The sequence below is a fragment of the Lepisma saccharinum genome, chromosome 10 (assembly GCF_977018435.1).
Source record: "Lepisma saccharinum chromosome 10, izLepSacc3.1, whole genome shotgun sequence".
Taxonomy (NCBI): domain Eukaryota; kingdom Metazoa; phylum Arthropoda; class Insecta; order Zygentoma; family Lepismatidae; genus Lepisma; species Lepisma saccharinum.
The window spans coordinates 63,614,180-63,631,040 of NC_139238.1; the positions used below are offsets into that span (position 1 = coordinate 63,614,180).

The following is a 16,861-nucleotide window of genomic DNA, read 5'->3' on the forward strand; positions in this document are numbered from 1 at the left end:
TAGTAATCAATACATTAATGAATTCATTGTTGCGATTGTGACTTGATATCAACATAAAATCACCACATATGAAAAATAATATTTTTAATAAAAAATAATATTATATTTAGGCCTAAATAGATAGTACATTCTTTTGTTCACAAAATATCTTTGGAACAGAAGTTATGTATTGCTCAAATACATATTTACATTACATTCCATATTTATTTGGTTTACCATTGTTTAACTATTTCAAATTAAAAACCAGCTTATGTTAAATTGGTTTTCCCTCCATTGGAATTTTCCAGCTTTGGGACATCTCTTGTTTCCGGAATGAATATTTATTGGTACTAGAGTGGGAGATAAAATCATGTTATTTTGTTCACAGTGCTTTGTCTTTTTGTACGTTTTCACGATGGCAGGTATCAGAGACCACTGCTGAGTGTTCAATTTGTGTGAGTTGGGTAAAAAGAAATCCCAATACAACATGAAGTTCTGGTGTTTGCAAATAAAATAACACATACCAAAAAAAAATGCGAAATCATATAGACAGTTTCGTGTAATTATCAGACTGCTTCCCTAACATACCAGAAGTGTGCATAAACAACAACAATGGAAAAACAACCCAACTCAACACAATTTGCATTGAATAATTTCCCGGGCACAATCCGATGATCTACTGAAAGCAATTAAATTTTTTGTTGCAGTCTGATTTTGAGAATAGAGGAAGAACAAGTAGCCGGAAAATGAAACTGTTCTTTTTATCAAGAATGCTAAAAAGAAAAAGAAATGTGAAACAACACACTGAGCTGTAGGCAATTATCGAGAATGCCACTGGAATAAACAAAACCAGTAGCAGCGATAGTGTTCCAAAATTAGGGGGAAAGGATAATTTACTTTTCCTTGTTAGATCAAGTTTAGCATAGTGCAGCAAAAGTTACAAAGATTCGGGGGGGACAATTTCCCCCTCCCCTCCCTAACTGCCGTCACTGATTGTTATTAATGATAATATTGATTTGCTTTATTTTTCTTCGCTTTTGTGTCATTTTTGCGAAGATGGGGATGAGAGATGATAATATGATGAAATTGATGAATGAACACTCACAAACATCCATGCACAGGCCGGGATTCGATCCCGGAACCCCTGACGTCGTAGCGCCATGTACAATCACTCCGTCACAGGAACCAGCTCTTGAAAATAGAGACAGAGTTTGCAAAATCGAGACTAGACTGAGACTTACTGTTCAAGAATGTCACCCCCTTGGACACTTTGGTAAACTGTAATGTGGGTTATGGTGTTTAAAAAATAGCCTAAACCATCCCAGATAGCATGTAAGTTAACTGCAAGTTAAATCGACATTCGAATGTCGATTTAACTTGCAGTTAACTTACATGCTATCTGGGATAAACAGATTACTATGTGAGTTTTTGTTTTTAAAAGCCCTCTTTATGCAGAGATAGGCTAATCGGGGCTGGACGTACAGTTTAATTGATTGATTTGACTTACTTTATTGATTTATTTATTTTACTTCGCTTTTCTTCTACTTTTTGCTTCAAACGTGACAACTTGTTGTAAAACTCTCTTTGCAAGGAAGCTGACTGGTTTGATTTGGAAGAAAGAGCGGCTTGCCGGTCTGCCCACATGTTCGCTCTTCCGAAGTCATTAATGTCCTTCCCGAAGAACTGGGGGGTGAAGCAGCCAGCCTCCCCTCACATGTCTTTTTGAATGGTCTAGAGGATGCCTCAAAGGAGAATCTGTATTCCCTCCCCTTAAGTATTTTTTTTTAAAATTAATACCTAAGATTTATCTGGTTGCAACTTGTTCACAAATGTTTTTTTTTAATTTTTAGATGAAGTTATATCACCACCAACTATCAATATTCCTGATGAAGGTGTACCAGTTTCTGAACCACAACCATCTGCTGAGCCAGAACCATCTGCCGAGCCAGAACCATCTTCTGAGCCAGAACCATCAGCTGAACCTGAGCCATCAGCTGAACCTGAGCCATCTGCTGAACCAGAACCATCTGCTGAACCTGAGCCATCAGCTGAACCAGAGCCATCAGCTGAACCAGAGCCATCCCCTGAACCAGAACCATCCCCTGAACCAGAGCCATCTGCTGAGCCAGAACCATCTGCTGAGCCAGAACCATCTGCTGAACCAGAACCATCTGCTGAACCAGAACCAGCTGCAGAACCTGAAGCATCTGCTGAACCTGAACCATCTGCTGAACCAGAACCATCTGCTGAGCCACAACCAATTTACCCCACAGAACATAATGTGATCTCATCAACAACAGAAAGAAGGCCAAGTTATGAGGTATATGAAGTCACTGAAAAGGAAGATGCCTACTTACCTTTCCAAACACCCCTCTCCCATCCTCCCACAAACTCCACAGATGTGCCAGAGATCGTGGCCACTGAATCTCCAAGAGTTCTTATTCCATTAGAGCCAGAGCTTGGAATAACGGATGTCCCTGAATCAGAGCATCATGATGATACGAACGATACTCATGTGGCTTATGCTCCTAATAATGTTCTGTTCCCACAAACCACAATGCCTTCAGACGTAAACATGATGCGTCCGGTACCAGGAGAAAACATTACTGATAGTGAAGATTCAGGAATGCAAATAGACTTGCAAAATAATGTTGAGAATGATACTGAACATAGTTCTACAGGGGATGTAAAACCAAATGTTCCTGCAGGTACAGAGGAGGATAAGCATATTGGCATGACTGAAATTGTGATCTCTGAAGAAAAATCCAGCTCAACCACTTCAACAGAATCACCCCAGCATGTAGAAATCAATGGTGAAACCTCCACAGAACTTGCAAATGATAAAATTGAACCCGTAGAAGATGACAATACAACTGACATGCCCGATAAAAAAGAGGAAGCTGTGATAAAGCCCCCGGATGAGTCAGTGCATTTGTCAACATTAGATACAATAAATGATCTTGATTCAAACAATACCTTTGATAATGTTTTGTCACCTGAGGATTATGACAATTTCCCTGTAAAAGAGGAAAAGGAATCTGAAGTTTTGAATGAAACCAAGAGTTTAAGCAAGGGACCTCGTTTGGATGACCAGAGTGAAACTGAAATCACTACAGTTTCTGTAAATATAGCAGAGAATGATAATGTTTCCCCTTCAGACACAGAAAGTCCTATGAAACCTGAAAGTATTGCAGTTCTTCATCCAAATGCAATTCTAGACGATGACACCAAAAACGAAACAAAAGAAATTTCAGCTCCTGTCTTCACAAGTGAGAATACAACACATTTAAGTGATAATTTCAATGAAATGGTTACTTCAAGTACAGAATCCAAAGATGGAAACTCCCATGACAATGATTTGATCAACGTATTACAAAGTTCAGTGTTGCCAGCAGACAACAAAAAGGAAGAACAAATAAATATTCATGAATTGCATAAGCCCTTAGGAGATCAAAGTACACCATCAGAAGAAAGCACTATTCTACCAGAAAAGACATCAACTGCAGAATCCTTAGATGCAACAGATCCTCCACTACAAGAAAATGATCTTGAAAACACGGGTTCTAGTTCTGAGAAACCACACAAGAAAGCAACCCATATTGACAAGCTAAAGAAAAATAACGAGGATGACGATTTAAATGATGATGAAGAACATGAAGACATACACCACATAGATGTTCACGACGAGTTTCAAGAGCATGGCAATGATACTATGCTTGAAGATTCTCAGCCTGAAAATACGCACGTTGATGAAGACAAATCCAAAACTGACACTGGTCTCTCTAACACAATCACAGTAGCACCAGATGATGCTTCATCATTACTGGTGACTGAGCCATCTAAAACTACATTACATATCAAGGAGCTGACACCATCCAGCGAAGGACCTGAAAGCATGACTACTTTGATTCCAGCCAAAGACGAAAACATCACATCTGAAGAAAATCACATTGAAGAACTGTTGCCAGGTCACATTGAAGCTAAGTTAGCAGAAAAGGAAACTGTTACAGAATATTCAGTTAAAGACAAGACAGAAAGCAAACTGGATGTTTCCGCAACCACTATTTATCATACTTCTGAAGCCTTAACTCAGACAGAGAGTATATTGGAGGTCTCTCCAAATGACCAGCAATCCTCTCTGGCCATATCTGCAGCTCACAGCACCACAGAAGAGCCTCAAAGTGATGGTGTGAGGCTAGTATCCAATGAATTTGTAGTCGATGAACATGAAAATAATTTGTCCCACACTAAAGTTTCATCAACAACCGCTCACCCGAATGAGATTTTTGTACTTCCTGAACACCAACCAGCAACAGACCATGCCACTCCTAAATCAGTAAATGAGCCTCCACCGGTAACAGAACTGATTGAAGAACAATCAACAGAAAAGCCAAAGGAAACTGACGTGATCAAAGTTCCAGAAATTACCAAAGTCCATGAGAAAAAGAAATTTGACTCAAAGAAACCCATTCATCCAGATAGCATTGTACCCATTGTTGGCGAAGATGAAACCGTGGCTGAAAAGGTACATTTTGAGAAGAAAAATGATGTTTTTGAGAAGATCCAAAAGATAGACAAGGATAAACAGAAAATTGACAAAATGGGCTTAGCTTTGGATAGCACCAACTCTGATATTAATTTTGAAACGCATCACTTTGATGTTGATGACAATGAAGAAGAGCCAGATGTTTTCTCACCCAACATCAAAGAGACCCTTCCATTGTATCACAGTGAAAAGCCAGTAAGTGAGGAACCAGTTGCAGTGTTGCCAACAGATTTAGTTCATCCTACAAAATCAAATGACCCAAGCACTTACGAAAATACTGAAGATGTTAATATTGTTGAAGGAGATCCTGAAGCCAACAAGGAAAAAGATAATCCTCAAAATGGAAGCAACAAAACATCAGCTGACCTTGAAACTGATCTCTTTGCAGTAAACGAAAATGACAACCCAGACCCACATGGTCTTGGTCTTGAGCCAGCAATTCCCATTCCTACCATCCAACCCAACCAAGTGAGCTCATCCTCTACAACAGAGTCAGATGATGAAGTTGTCAACACTGTTTTGGCAGAAAATGAAGACAATATTGATGAGGAAATAGCATCTAAGGAGAAGAAAAAAACTGAATCAAATATTGAAAAACTCATCCCCAAAGAAAATGAAGAACATCCTCCGAAAGTGTCTACCATGAAAGTGCAGGAAATTATACCAACAACTCCCTCTTATAATGTAAAAGAAAATGCACTTGATAATCAAGATGAGGGTGCTTCACATGTGAAACCAACTGATAATGCAAGCAATGGCAGTTCTGCCCCTTCAATAACAACCACTTCTGAAATCAAATCTGGAAATGATTCTGAAATATATCTCTCAAGCATAACACCATTACCTTTGGAAACGTCTCATGCTGATTTAGCTAACACAGAATATGAGAGTGAAACAACTATTTCCCCTGTCCCCATTTCATCCATGGAACCTATTAATGATAGCAATGATTCAATTGTTTCAGACAGTGAAACAACAACATTTATTTCATCAGAGAAGGTGAAAGACCCAGTCATAAGCTTGATGGTTAATGATAGTTCCAGTGATAACTCTACTGCAACAGATGCAGAGCATTTAAAGACTGAAGGGGAACAGAAGGGTGCAGCATTAGGAGAATCTGTCATCTTTTCAAAATGTGCAGCAGGTAAGTCATCTTATCTGCATGTATTACTTTTTAATTTACTTTTTTTTTTTTTTAAAGTGATTAAACATAGCAGTCCAGATGGTCAGGCATCTGATTTGCAGGAGACCCAGTTGGTGTCCTGGGATGGGAAATCTGAGGAAGACATTTTTCCGCTAATGTGCCTATTTAATCTAATGGTTCTGAGGTGCACCCAGCCTTTCATCAGCAGGTGCATGGGGGTAATTATGGTGGTGGTGGTGATGTGGTGTAGACATAAAGGCAGAAAAAGTATGATCACATCACCTCTATCATGACAGAGAATGTGTGGAACCTACTTCCACATCCACTATGTGCCTCCATATCACAGTGCCATGCTTTTGTTGAAACTTGATTTCATTTGTTGTACGAGGGTCACTATTTATATTTTGAGCCTAACAATGAAAAAACAGGAATTTGGCATTGAAAACTGCTTTATTGTTTTTCGAAGTATTCTCCTTTATGGTCAATACGCTTTTGCATTCGTTAAGACCATTTGTCAAAGCAGTTTTTCCAATCTTCTTGAGACACCTCCATAATATGGTTTTTGAACTCATCAACGGCATCTTCTGCCGACGAAAATCGTTGTCCACGCAATTTATTCTTGACATTCGGGAACAGGAAGAAGTCATTGGGTGCCAAATCAGGACTGTACAGCGGATGACCCATCAATTCGATTTTTTGACTGTTCATAAAGTCGGTTGTTAGACGAGATGTGTGACAGCTGGCATTGTCTTGATGAAGAATAATACTACGGCGTTTGTTTGTTTTCCGTATTTGACCGAAGACCTCTGGCAAACAAATTGTTGTGTACCATTCAGAGTTGACCATTCTACGTTCTTCTAAAGGCACAGTTGCCACATGACCAGTTTTCCTGAAGAAACAGGCGACCATTTGTTTCGATGTGCTTCAAGCGCGAACAACTTTTGTTGGATTGGGTTCATCTTGAAACACCCATACAGTCGACTACTGTTTACGTTTCGGCTCATATGCATATATCCATGATTCGTCACCTGTTACAATCTTATATACGTCTTTTGAAGCACCACGATTGTATTTATTGAGCATTTGTTTGCACCAATTGATGCAAGCGTCTTTTTGAGTTTTTGTCAAATTGTGTGGGATCCAACGAGAACATACCTTTCTCACAGCTAAATGATCGTGTAATGTTTTATATATGCTGGTGGAACTAATGCCTATGGTTGCCTCAATCTCACAGTATGTCACATGACGATCTTGCAGTATTAGGTTTTGCACGGGCATCAATGTTTTCTTGAACAACAACTGATTTTGGACGACCTTTGCTAATCTCGTCGGTGAGCGAATGGTGGCCACGATTAAATTCGTTATACCAGCATTTCACAGTGGCAAAGGATGGGGCTTCATCGCCAAATGTGGAAGTAAGTTGATCGATGCACTCTTATCTTGATAATCCACGTCGAAAATCGTAAAGAATCATCGCACGAAAATGTTCACGAGTTACAACCTTGGTGACAATGAAGTTCGACCAGAAAGGAATACGTGAGGCATAGGCATAGGCGGTGGAATGGGTGACCCGCAGAAGTGACGCATGTGTGTAAGAGGAGGCGTGTGAGCAGGCAAGAATCGTGATCCCAGCATGTTGCACCCAAGGTCACGTAAAGAACGAAAACGGGGAACTATACACGTGACATTGAACTTCGACCAGGCACCAGACCCATACGGAAAATTCCAGATAGTGGTGCATTCGACGGAAGCATGACGTCACGGACACAATAAGGGAGTCCGCCGTATATAAGCGCGTGCTGTGCACCGAGGAACCGCAGTGCATCATTACCATGGCCAGGTGCAAACCTATTGACAACACCGTGAGGAGAAGAGTGGTGGAGTTGCAACGGGATGGACTCAGTGAACGTGAAATAGGGCGCCAACTGAACTTACCCAAGTCAACCGTCCACTGCATCATCAAACACCACCAAAATACGGGTACTACAGAGCCAGGTAAGGCCCCCGGTCGAAAACGCCTGCTGAAACCAACAATCATGTTTCTGTGGCCGAATTACGACTGTGGACTCGGGAACGCTTTCACATTGAAGTGTCAACCAGAACCATTCGCGGTTACCTACAGCGATGCGGTTACCGAGTGTACAAGGCAAAACGTAAACCCTTCCTTTCCATGTTGAACAAAGGCAATCGACTACGGTGGGCACGAATGTACCGGGGATGGACATTTCGGCAGTGGAACAGGGTTTTGTGGACAGACGAATCCATTTTCAATGTTGTGTACAGGAAAATACGGAAAACAGTCATTTGTCGGAAGGAGGAACAGAATGAAGCAAAATGTTATGCACGTCGGGTACAGAAACCTGCGTCAGTGATGGTATGGGGATGCATGATGGCATCTGGGGTTGGCCCACTACACGTCTGTGAGGGCATTGTGAATGCACACGCCTATACACGCATACTGGAGCGGCATCTTCCCACAGTGCAAAGGCACCTGTTCCACAGGCGGCGTCTCATCTTTCAACACGACAATGCCAGGCCTCATACAGCGCGGCTGACAAGAGAATGGTTGACTCGCCATCACGTGCGAACTCTGCCATGGCCACCATCGAGTCCCGACCTCTCGCCCATTGAGAATGTTTGGCGTGTTCTTAAGCGACGTGTGCAACAGAGGGGACCCACGACAGAGGCTGCTCTTATTGCCTGCCTGCAGGAGGGGTGGCACCGCATCGATGTGGAATACCTTGAACGACTCGTCCGCAGCATGCCCCGATGCATTGCCACAGTTATTCGCCGACGGGGCGGCGTCACACCATGGTAAACAGGATCCCCTCTAACAGTGGTCGAACTTCAATGTCACGTGTAGATGGACGAAAATGTTTTATTTTGTGTGGACACCATACATTGCTGCGTTGCAGCGGAAATTTATGTTTTCCTTTGTTCCATGTAGCCTGCTGAATAAAATATGTTCAGCATATGCATGTGTTCTCCTTCTTTCACAACGCACTCCTATATTTGTGACTGGTCGAACTTCATTGTCACTAAGGTTGTAATTCCATTTTATTGTTGTCCCACAATCTCCAAGGCAACATAAACAACACAAATGAAGCTATTGACAAAACTTTTGAAGTACGTTATGGTCAATAATGCCAGACGATTCTGTGCAAACGTCAAATCGCACCTAACTTCAATCAGTGTTGCCAAGGCTCAAAATATAAATAGTGACCCTCGTATTGTTGACCTCCAAGGTGGACAGTGACGTGCGGTGACCTCGGCACTTGGGATAACGTGTGGTTATGGTAAATCTTTATAATGTACCTTGCATCTTTGAAATACTTTTTCAGCAGCCTGGCCTACATTAAAACATTCTGGTTAGGCCTACACATGCAAGCACCCACACACACACACAGACAGAGAAAGAGACAAGCAGGGAATTTTAAGAAAGCGGTCTTTGAAAACAATAAGCACATTGAAGAAAGGTCTCGAGTTCAAATTCTGATTACAGCATGAATGTTTATGACTGTCCCTCATCACAACCATGATTTTGTTATCCATCTAAAGGTGAAAAAGTGGCAGGTAGCAGCCCTGAAGATGAATTATATATTTAATTCTGCTATGGAAGTAAAATTAATTACCAGTATACATTATTTAAATTAGATACTTGTATGCTTTTTGGAGCTACGTGCCTGAATCCAAGTAAGAAAGATGAAAAAGTTTTCATTAGGCAGTTTAAAGTGTCCCCTTTCCCACGTTCTTTCGAAAATCCTGGACACACCACTGTGTGTATGTATCCAATTGAAGACCTTCAGAAAATCTAGAACTGACACACACAGTTAGATATTTAAAAAAAAAAAAAAACCTGCAGAAATCCATTTCTTGATTTATCTCCCCCCCCCCCTCTTCAATCATCAATACCTCCACAAAATCTTTCACACATGCCCAATTTATTTCATTTGAAAATTTAATTAGTTAGCAAAAACAGTGACAAGCAAGGCAAATTTACTGAAACAAAGAAGAATAAACAAATTATGGGACTACAGTATTAAAAAAAAGGTAAGGCTATCTTGTGCATATTGCAATATGCCATGAAAGCACGTGGAGGAAGGGTCCCACACATTTACAATATGAACCATTTCGGGAAGTGATGTAATCAGCACCATGCTCAGCCACCTTTACCCCACCCCCACCCCTCTCTCCCAAGTATAAATTGATTAGAGGCTAGGTGAACCCTAGAGCTGCTGCATGCAGAGACCTCACTGGAAAAAATCCCCTTCAAATCACCCAACCCTGATATCGAACCTGGGACTAACACTCCCTTCTGACTGACCATGGCAGGTTATGGGTATATAGTATACATTTAGAATTTAAAAAAATGGCATACCAATGCCAATAGTCAGTGGCAGCGATTAGGGGGCAGTTGCCCTCCCACTTTTTGCAACTCTTTCTCGTGCACTATGCTAAACCTTATCTACGAAGGGTAAATAAACTGTCCTTGGTAACCCCCCCCCCCAACCCCTTAGTTTTGAAACCCAATCGCTGCCACTGCCAATAGTTAAAGATTTCTGTCAATCCCAGTAACAATGCCTAAACATTTTATTAAATTTAAAATTAGTTTAATTTTCAACTTTACCTTGAAGATTTACCAGAATTTTGATTCAAAATCCTACGAGAATAATTTATGTTAATATGATTTTAAGAAACTAATTTTAAATATATTTCTTATGAAATTGATCAAATTTTCTATGTTATTGTAACCTGACGGAATATCAAAACTCTAGAACAAAATCAGCCAGTATTGGGAGAATAGCTGTTCAAATTAGTTGCTTCATTGTTATGGCCATTTCTAATCCATCAATGGATGTAACAGTAGCGATTATGGCACTTCATGAAATATTTGTGTATAATAATAATAGATAATGGAGTATAAGCATTTGTTAAATTGCATTAATCAATACAGCAACGGGCAAATTGAGTTGATATGTCTGGAACATTAAAAATTAAATTGAAGTTTTTGTCAATATATATTATATGCAATTTTTTATTTGTAGATGATTTAAGATGGCTTAGTGAATAATATTCATTAGATGTTTCAAACAGGTGGATTTCATGGTGAAGTAGTTAACGTAACATGCTATGAATCAGAGTCTCAAGGTTTGGATTCTGAAAAATTCCTTGATTCCATAATTCTTAATTAGCTTAGGTCAAGAGGCCCTGAGTCCAATCTCCAGTGGCTGCACATCACACTGTTGTTCGGATTCCACTTTAAAACTGTAGTATCAAATTCAAATTTGTGTATCTGAGCATAAACTGGACTTAAATCAAACAAATATTCAAAATTGTTTTAACACAACTTCGGAATGTGAAAGAATCCATATTATATAATCAAATACACAAATATGATTAGAAAAGTATATTTTAGTATCTGAGGCAAGTTATGACATTTGTTACCCTTTTTAATAACATTTGCACAAATTTCTTCTGTAAGGAAATATATTACATATGCTTGTTAATAATTTGTTTTAACTTTAGTAAATTGCAAATTGGCATTTTTATGATAAGTCAAAACAAACTAGTGGATGGTTAAAAATAAGGTGCTCCATAAACTTCAAGAGTTTGATAATAGGGCAAATGCAAGAATACATAACGCAAGGACTTGCTTGAGTGAAAAATACTGATGATGAAAATATAAAAGTCACATTTGTCACATGTGTTAATTATATACAGAAGATATGTTTTTAGAATTGGTACATATATTATTTGTGTTCCACAGGGCAGTTCCAATGTGTGAATGGTACATCTCGATCTGGCAGCTGTGTTAGCCATACATCAAAGTGTGATTCTGTGAATGATTGTTCAGATGGTTCTGATGAGTTGGGATGCATTGATGAAGGATGTCCAGGGAACTTTCAGGTAATATAAATGTTATTTTGAATTATAATAATATGTAAGAAATACGTATATTTCCCAACCATTCACTGTTTTTTCATTAACTCTAGTGAATTTTCATTCTCAGTCATTGTTATTGCATAAATTCCAATTCTACAAAGAAATGAGTTTCTTCAAGAATTTGTGCATAACATTTGTTGGATACTTACATATAAACTTCCAAAAAGAGTTCATGACCTTTGTCTTCTCTTTCAAGGATTTGATATGTTCTCTTCTCTTTATATACCTAATTTATAGTGGTGATATAACTAATTTTTTTAAAAAAAACTTGTGAATCGGTCATTCCATGTCAAATCAACTGATAAAAAATATATTTGAATCTTTAGGATTCAGATTTTTTGATTTTTTAATATGTTGTACCTATCCGGAGGGCAAAATCAGCCAAATTTCAGATTTTTTCGGTTCTTAGTTTTTGAGTTATCGACTTTCAAAAAAGCAAAAATCCCAAAATTAGATGACATTTTGAAATCTTTAAACAGCTTTAGTTCAAAAACTATTTGACCTAGAGAGCTCAAATTGGTGCCATTCTCTTCTGCTTTTAATGAGCTTTAATTTGAAATGCAACATGACTGTGCTATTTGAATTTTGCAATGTTTAAAAAACTTGAAAAAAAAAAGTCATTTTGAAAATCTCAAAAACACCATTATTAATTTTTTTTTAAAAAAATATGTTTCGAAGACATCAATTGACTATTTGTGTGTAAAATTTCATAATGGGACGGCAATGGATTCCTATGAAAATGATTTATTTTGTATTGTAATGTGTGCGAAATTTGTGAAATTTGCAAAATTTCCTGACTTCCATGTTAAAACCACAACTATAGGTATATGCTGAGTGGTTGATGTTGAAGTCTTCATATTAGTCTATTTTATAAAAATTCGACTACAAATTACATGAAAATACCTAAAATTTATCACTTTTAACATCAGGTAATCAAATTGAAAAATGTACATGGGGAAATCATTAAATAACAGGAAATTTATTCTAAGTTTCATGGAGATATATGCACAACGAAAATTTGTGTTTCGGCACTCAAAAAGGTTCCTTAGCAACACACCATAAAGGTGTCGTGACGATCGGGTGGTATGCGCCTGTGCAGTAGTGCGTACAACATGGCCGCTACACTGTTGACTTGCACCATAGAAGAGCAACGAAGTGTTATTCATTTTTTGTGGTCAGAGGGAGTGAAACCTTCTGAAATCTACAGCAGAATGAAGGTTTAGTACGGAGACTTCCCCCGCTATTTTTGGAAGGGGAGGCAAACTTTAGCCTTATTTTCAAAGAATGGTCCTTTCTCAATGGAATTCAAGTCATTTCATGTTTCTGGGTGCATTACATTATAGAATGTGTGAAAAAACTCCCCACTTTTATGATTTTTTTCATTGAAAGTTGGGGGCCGCAGCCCACCCAACCCCTCTTATTGGCTTTGGCATTTTCATTCCTGCACGATTGCATGCCCTGATGTTCTAGCGGAAAAACAAAAGTTATCCGAAGTAGAGTGGTCAAATAGTCTACGAGTTATAACATTTTATGTCAAATAAGTGTACAAATTGAAAATTCGCGCCAGCTTCCATAGGTAACTTTGGAGTCGTAAGGGGGAGGGGGAGGTACCAGGTGGGTGGGTTTTCTTCCACATGACATTTCAAAGTTCTATCTCAACATCTGTCAGCGTTTACAACCTCACATACAAGTATGAAGCCCTAAAAGCACATGAATTGTTTAATTATCACGGTCATCCATGAGTGTGCCATTGGGAGACTCCGGCTATATTGTGGATGGAACACTCATAGACCATTGGGAAAGTAAAGGTTAAACAATTGTCTCCGTACTAAACCTTCATTCTGCTGTAGATTTCAGAAGGTTTCACTCCCTCTGACCACAAAAATTGAATAACACTTCGTTGCTCTTCTATGGTGCAAGTCAACAATGTAGCGGCCATGTTGTACGCACTACTGCACAGACGCATACCGCCCGATTGTTACGACACCTTTATGGTGTGTTGCTAAGGAACCTTTTTGAGTGCCGAAACACAAATTTTCATTGTGCATATATCTCCATGAAGTTTAGAAAAAATTTCCTGTTATTTAATGACTTCCCCATGTACATTTTTCAATTTGATTACCTGATATTAAAAGTGATAAATTTTAGGTATTTTCATGTTATTTGTAGTTGAAAATTTATAAAATAGACTAATATGAAGACTTCAATTGATTGATTGATTGATTGATTTAGTTTATTTTACTTCGCGTTTTGTGCCACGTGACTAATTTGCGAAGATGGGGATGAGTGATGAAATGATGAAATTGATGAATGGACATTCACAAACAACCAAGCCCGAGCGGGATTCGAACCCGGGACCCTTGGCATCGCAGCGTGATGTGATTACCACTCGGCCACAGGGTCTGGCATGAAGACTTCAAGATCAACCACTCAGCATAAAGTTGTGGTTTTAACATGGAAGTCAGGAAATTTCACATATTTTGCACACATTATAATACAAAATAAATCATTTCCATAGCAACCCATTGCCATCCCATTATGAAATTTTACACACAAATAGTCAATTGATGTCTTCGAAACATTTTTTTTAAAAAAAAATTAATAATGGTGCTTTTGGGATTTTAAAAAATACTTTTTTTTCAAAGTTTTTTAAACATTACAAAATTCAAATAGTACAGTCACGTTGCATTTTAAATTAAAGCTCATTTAAAGCAGAAGAGAATGACACCAATTTGAGCTCTCTAGGTCAAATAGTTTTTGAACTACAGCTGTTTAAAGATTTCAAAATTTCATCTAATTTTGGGATTTTTGCTTTTTTGAAAGTCGATAACTCAAAAAGTAAGAGCCAAAAGAATCTGAAATTTGCAGTTTACTGGTACTACCACTGCGCCAAAAATTATTAATTTCTGAGATGTCAAGGTTCAGACCGCAGTTGAATTGACATGGAATGTCCCGAATAAGTAAAAACTGTTATTGTAGTTATTGTATTGCTTAATGTTCATCATTGGGAAGCTGCAATTTTTTGTACCAATTCAATATTGATAATGCATACTTGATATGAAAGTGTACTATGAAAATGCATTTATAGAATAAGGTGCTTAAACCACGTGTCATGCAATTGAAAATCATTTAAGAAGGAAATAGTATACATATGATACTTTTGCGTAAATAAAAAAGTTATTAATTTGTTTTCTCATTGGTAAAGGTAAGTATATAGCTAATTAGAAATAGATTGTACATTTAGATTATTTTTTTTTCATGAAACTGAATTGTTACTATGTAAAAAATAGCTTTCTCTGTCAATTTAGTTAACTAAAAACTGTTGCGTTTATATTTTTGTGCATTAACTATAATTTATTACATTTCAGTGTTCTAATGGGCAATGTCTGAAGAGAAATCTTGTCTGCAATGGAATTGTTGATTGTACTGATGGCAGCGATGAAGTGAGATGTGGTAGGTTAATAATGATTTTTTTGACTTCACTAACTCTTCAGTAATGATTTAAATAAAATTTGAATTTCCACTCTGGTGAAAAATTCAAACTATTATGAAATGAGTTTACACTGCTACATTACATTTGTTTTTAGAAACCACAAGAAAATCACATATGTTTGTCCATATCATTAACATTACATTACCGTTTTGGGGAATGAAAGACGTGGTAGTTTAATACATATACTGAAGCAAATTACTAAATTTTTACATGTAACTTACATGCACATGTTCTAGTAATTTTGGTGCCCCTGCCACTACTCACATGCAAACTTGTTTCTTCTCTGCTTGGTGGGTTTCTGATTCATGCTGTTTCCATGTGTACCATCAGTGGTGCTGGTGTAGTCTTTTCATTGACAGCGCTTGCTACCAAAACTCACTGCTACAGTGCTGGCAGCAAACTCAACAAACAAAAATATTACATTACCACCAGTTAAAATGTTGGCTCTTAATAAATTCCCATAAATTAAATGGCTATGAACAAAGGCATTATTAGATTGTATCAATATAGGACCTGAGTTTATTTATTTATGAGTAGGGCTCCAAATTCATGACCTAAAAATGACAAAAAATTCTCGCTCTGAAAATGAAACCTCAATTTTTTTTCATCAATTTCAAGAGAGTAGTAGAAGCTTTCCTGGCGACGAATGATGAATAGATACTCTTGGGTTATCGACCAGGTGAGTTGTGGAAAATATTCCAAGCTTTCGAGAGCTAACATCACTCTCATCTTCAGTGTTGAATTGAAATATTTTCCACAACTCACCTGGTCAATAGCCCGAGAAAATCTATTCATCATTTAAGAGAGTAGTTGAATAATTTGATAAAACCCATTGTTTGGTGATTTAAACCACTGAAACAAGGGAAAAAAACAATGAAGTCCTAATGTAGTTTTACTTATTTTTACTTCAAGATTACATAAAATACACCATAAGGATTTTTGTAAATTAATTCGCCTCCTTTCAAAGTGGGCCATGTACAATATAGTAATTTGCCAGCATCTGAAAATAGAGTGATATTTCTTGTACATCAGTTTTTGTTTTTTAATTTTTTTTTATAATAAAATATTGTGACTAATTTACTTTAAAACCACAGATTAAAGTGATAATATGCCAGCAAGGGAACCTCAAAGTATTTACAAGTTCACTGGAGGAAAAATAAATTAACAACAATTAATTATTTAATCCATGCCAAACACTTCAGTTAAAAATAATAATATTCCATTCAATATATTTTTGATTAATTGCGAACTTGCTAAAGAGACCATCTCAGGAAATTTAAATATTTTAGTTATGCTAGAAAAGGCATTTAAAATTCACGAAACAGCAGGAGAGGAGAAAAATAAACCTCATGAAGAAAAATGGCAAAAAATACTGAAAGAATGACCTTAAAGCCAAAAAAGGACAAAAAATGGGGGAAAAAATGCAAACTAAAAACAATGTTTTCTGGTTCTAACTGAAGGGATATGAACTCAGGTTTAGCATTGTTTTCAAGGCTCAGAAAAAAAAATATGATTTTTCATCAACTTCCGAGCCCTATCTATGAGAAAGACAGGGTATGTGCATATTAAGAGACAAATCTGGTTTCTGGTGCTTGAATATTAGGTAACAATGACTAAAAGTGACAACAGAACTACTATTGGAATCTGTAAAATTTCAATATTTAAACCAATTCCAATATTAAATATTTTTCATTTCCAAAATTTTGATCATAGGGAACTTATTCATAATAGCTTGGATAATTTAATGTGACAGTTT

The 16,861-nt window shown here is 37.6% G+C and overlaps 1 protein-coding gene across 2 annotated transcripts in view; it reads left to right on the forward strand.

Moving 5' to 3' along the window:
- The window catches only part of LOC145993923 (uncharacterized), a 285,429-nt gene that overhangs the window by 244,294 nt on the left and 24,274 nt on the right, over positions 1-16,861 (forward strand). For both annotated transcript variants that reach the window (XM_083129863.1, XM_083129864.1), the window contains 3 exons: positions 1,830-5,669; positions 11,437-11,576; positions 14,981-15,065. In XM_083129863.1, coding sequence (XP_082985989.1) covers positions 1,830-5,669; positions 11,437-11,576; positions 14,981-15,065 — 4,065 coding nt within the window. The remainder of the gene's footprint in view (positions 1-1,829; positions 5,670-11,436; positions 11,577-14,980; positions 15,066-16,861) is intronic.